The following is a 1828-nucleotide window of genomic DNA, read 5'->3' as shown; positions in this document are numbered from 1 at the left end:
GCAGTCACGGCAAACTGTTGTCTTATGAACCCCACAACATAACGAGGACTCACACTTGATGCCTCCTGGTTTCTAGAGCATCTCGAGAACGACACATCGTCAACGGCAGCGTCATACATGGTGCTCGACCACTCACTGGCCCACTTGATACTCGCCACCTCAGCCTGAGAAAAGTGGGGAAGAAAAGGCCTTAGACTTGATCGTCATGAAAAACATCTTGAAAGTTATAAAGAAGCTTTTTTTCTTGTCTGAGTTCAAGATTATACCTGTTATGACTCATATGATTTCTTTTATTTACAGCATTTAACGTTGTGCTTGATTGTCGCAGTGTTATGCTTTATCAAAATCGGCAACGTAGAATGCTTTAATTGAAGAATTAATTATATGAATAAACTTTAAATCTTTATTAAAAAAAAAAAAACATTCCTTGCACAACCAGTGTCAGCCACATTTGATATTTTCTCGTCCTTTTAAAAAAATTGTACTATTCTCTTTATTTCCCATCTCAAAATTATTACTATCGTTTTTTTTTTTCACACGTACACTAATCCTGTAGTTCTGTTCTCCTATATAAAGCTGAGCCTGACGCCATCCTTGGTTGCCGGAACAGCTGAGGTCCTTGGAATTGATCATTTCATTAAATGTTCCAGCTGTCCAGGCAGACAGGCTAAGTGAAGGAATCGTGTCTTTGCAGTAGTACCACAGGGTTACAGAACAGGGCATGGCAGGAGGTCCAGCCGGCGGTGATTTCATGATAGCCATAGCTTCAGGGATGTCTGAAATACATGTTGAACACATGAGCTAAAATACATGATATCTATAAGCCAAAATGTATTTACACATCAAAGAGACAGACTTGCAATAAAAAAACATGTATGAACATATAATATGATAATAAACCACAATAATTCCAGTGTATCGAATCAGTACCTATAGCCGAAGCCCAAAAGGCAAGGCAGTCAAAACAACCTACCTGCAAGCCTGGCTGGAACCCACATATAATAGCCCTCGCCATCGCCAGTGTGATCAGTGATCGGCGCAGTGTTATTCGGGTACTGGGCGTTGGGAGAGTAAACCCTCGACCAGGAGTAGCTAGTCTCGCTAACGTCTTGCCATCCACCCGTGTTGTTTTCGAAGGTCGTGGTGCCGCAGAGTTCTTCGTCATCTCCTTGGTCGCAGTCGAGGTTGAAGTCACAAACCTGCAATATAAGCAAAGCATTCGTCACTGCAAATGGTCAACAAGTTAATAAGTCAATTAACACGTATAATCAGTATCAGAGCAGTGTCCATGAGTTCCTAAAAGGACAGAAAAGTCTCCAAAAATCCGTCATATTACCTGATCTCGAGAAATGCAGACTCCAGTGCTCTTACACTTGTACTGGTCTGATCCACACGCACTCGAGTCTGTGGTGGTAAGAACGGGCGGCGTGGGCGTTGCCTGGCTCACTTGGCACTCGGGGGAAAGAGAGATGTCATCGAGACCAATGGAGCCCGACTCTGGAATGTCTCCTACTAGTGCCAACTGCAAGGGTCATTGCAGTGGTTTAAATAGGTTTGTACACAATCCTAAAATAGTGGGTAATCATCATGTACTATAAGATGCAAATTCTAATACATGCTATAACCATGCGATCGAACAACTGGTTGTCTGCTCACATAAAATGTTTCGAAGATGGTGAAGTCCGCGTGGAAACGTTGCCAGTAAAACGTTTCTGATGTATAGGCTTCGAGAGTTTCTTCTGTGAGGATTTCATTGCTTGCTGCTGACTGGGCTCTTATATGCAGGCTGGTTGAGGTGCTGCCGCCCAAGGCATGGTAAAACCGAAGC

General features: G+C 43.1%; 1 protein-coding gene across 1 annotated transcript in view; it reads right to left on the bottom strand.

The window, feature by feature from the left end:
• The window catches only part of LOC119592420 (MAM and LDL-receptor class A domain-containing protein 2-like), a 7391-nt gene that overhangs the window by 1461 nt on the left and 4102 nt on the right, over positions 1 to 1828 (bottom strand). The window contains exons 9-13 of the mRNA XM_037941242.1: positions 1657 to 1824; positions 1337 to 1522; positions 974 to 1199; positions 544 to 776; positions 54 to 164 (exon numbers count right to left, since the gene is read on the bottom strand). Coding sequence (XP_037797170.1) covers positions 54 to 164; positions 544 to 776; positions 974 to 1199; positions 1337 to 1522; positions 1657 to 1824 — 924 coding nt within the window. The remainder of the gene's footprint in view (positions 1 to 53; positions 165 to 543; positions 777 to 973; positions 1200 to 1336; positions 1523 to 1656; positions 1825 to 1828) is intronic.

This window comes from Penaeus monodon, chromosome 30 (genome assembly GCF_015228065.2).
Source record: "Penaeus monodon isolate SGIC_2016 chromosome 30, NSTDA_Pmon_1, whole genome shotgun sequence".
NCBI classification, from domain to species: Eukaryota; Metazoa; Arthropoda; class Malacostraca; order Decapoda; family Penaeidae; genus Penaeus; species Penaeus monodon.
The sequence above is the reverse complement of the archived record's forward strand: the minus strand, read 5'-3'. Positions and strand labels throughout refer to the sequence as shown.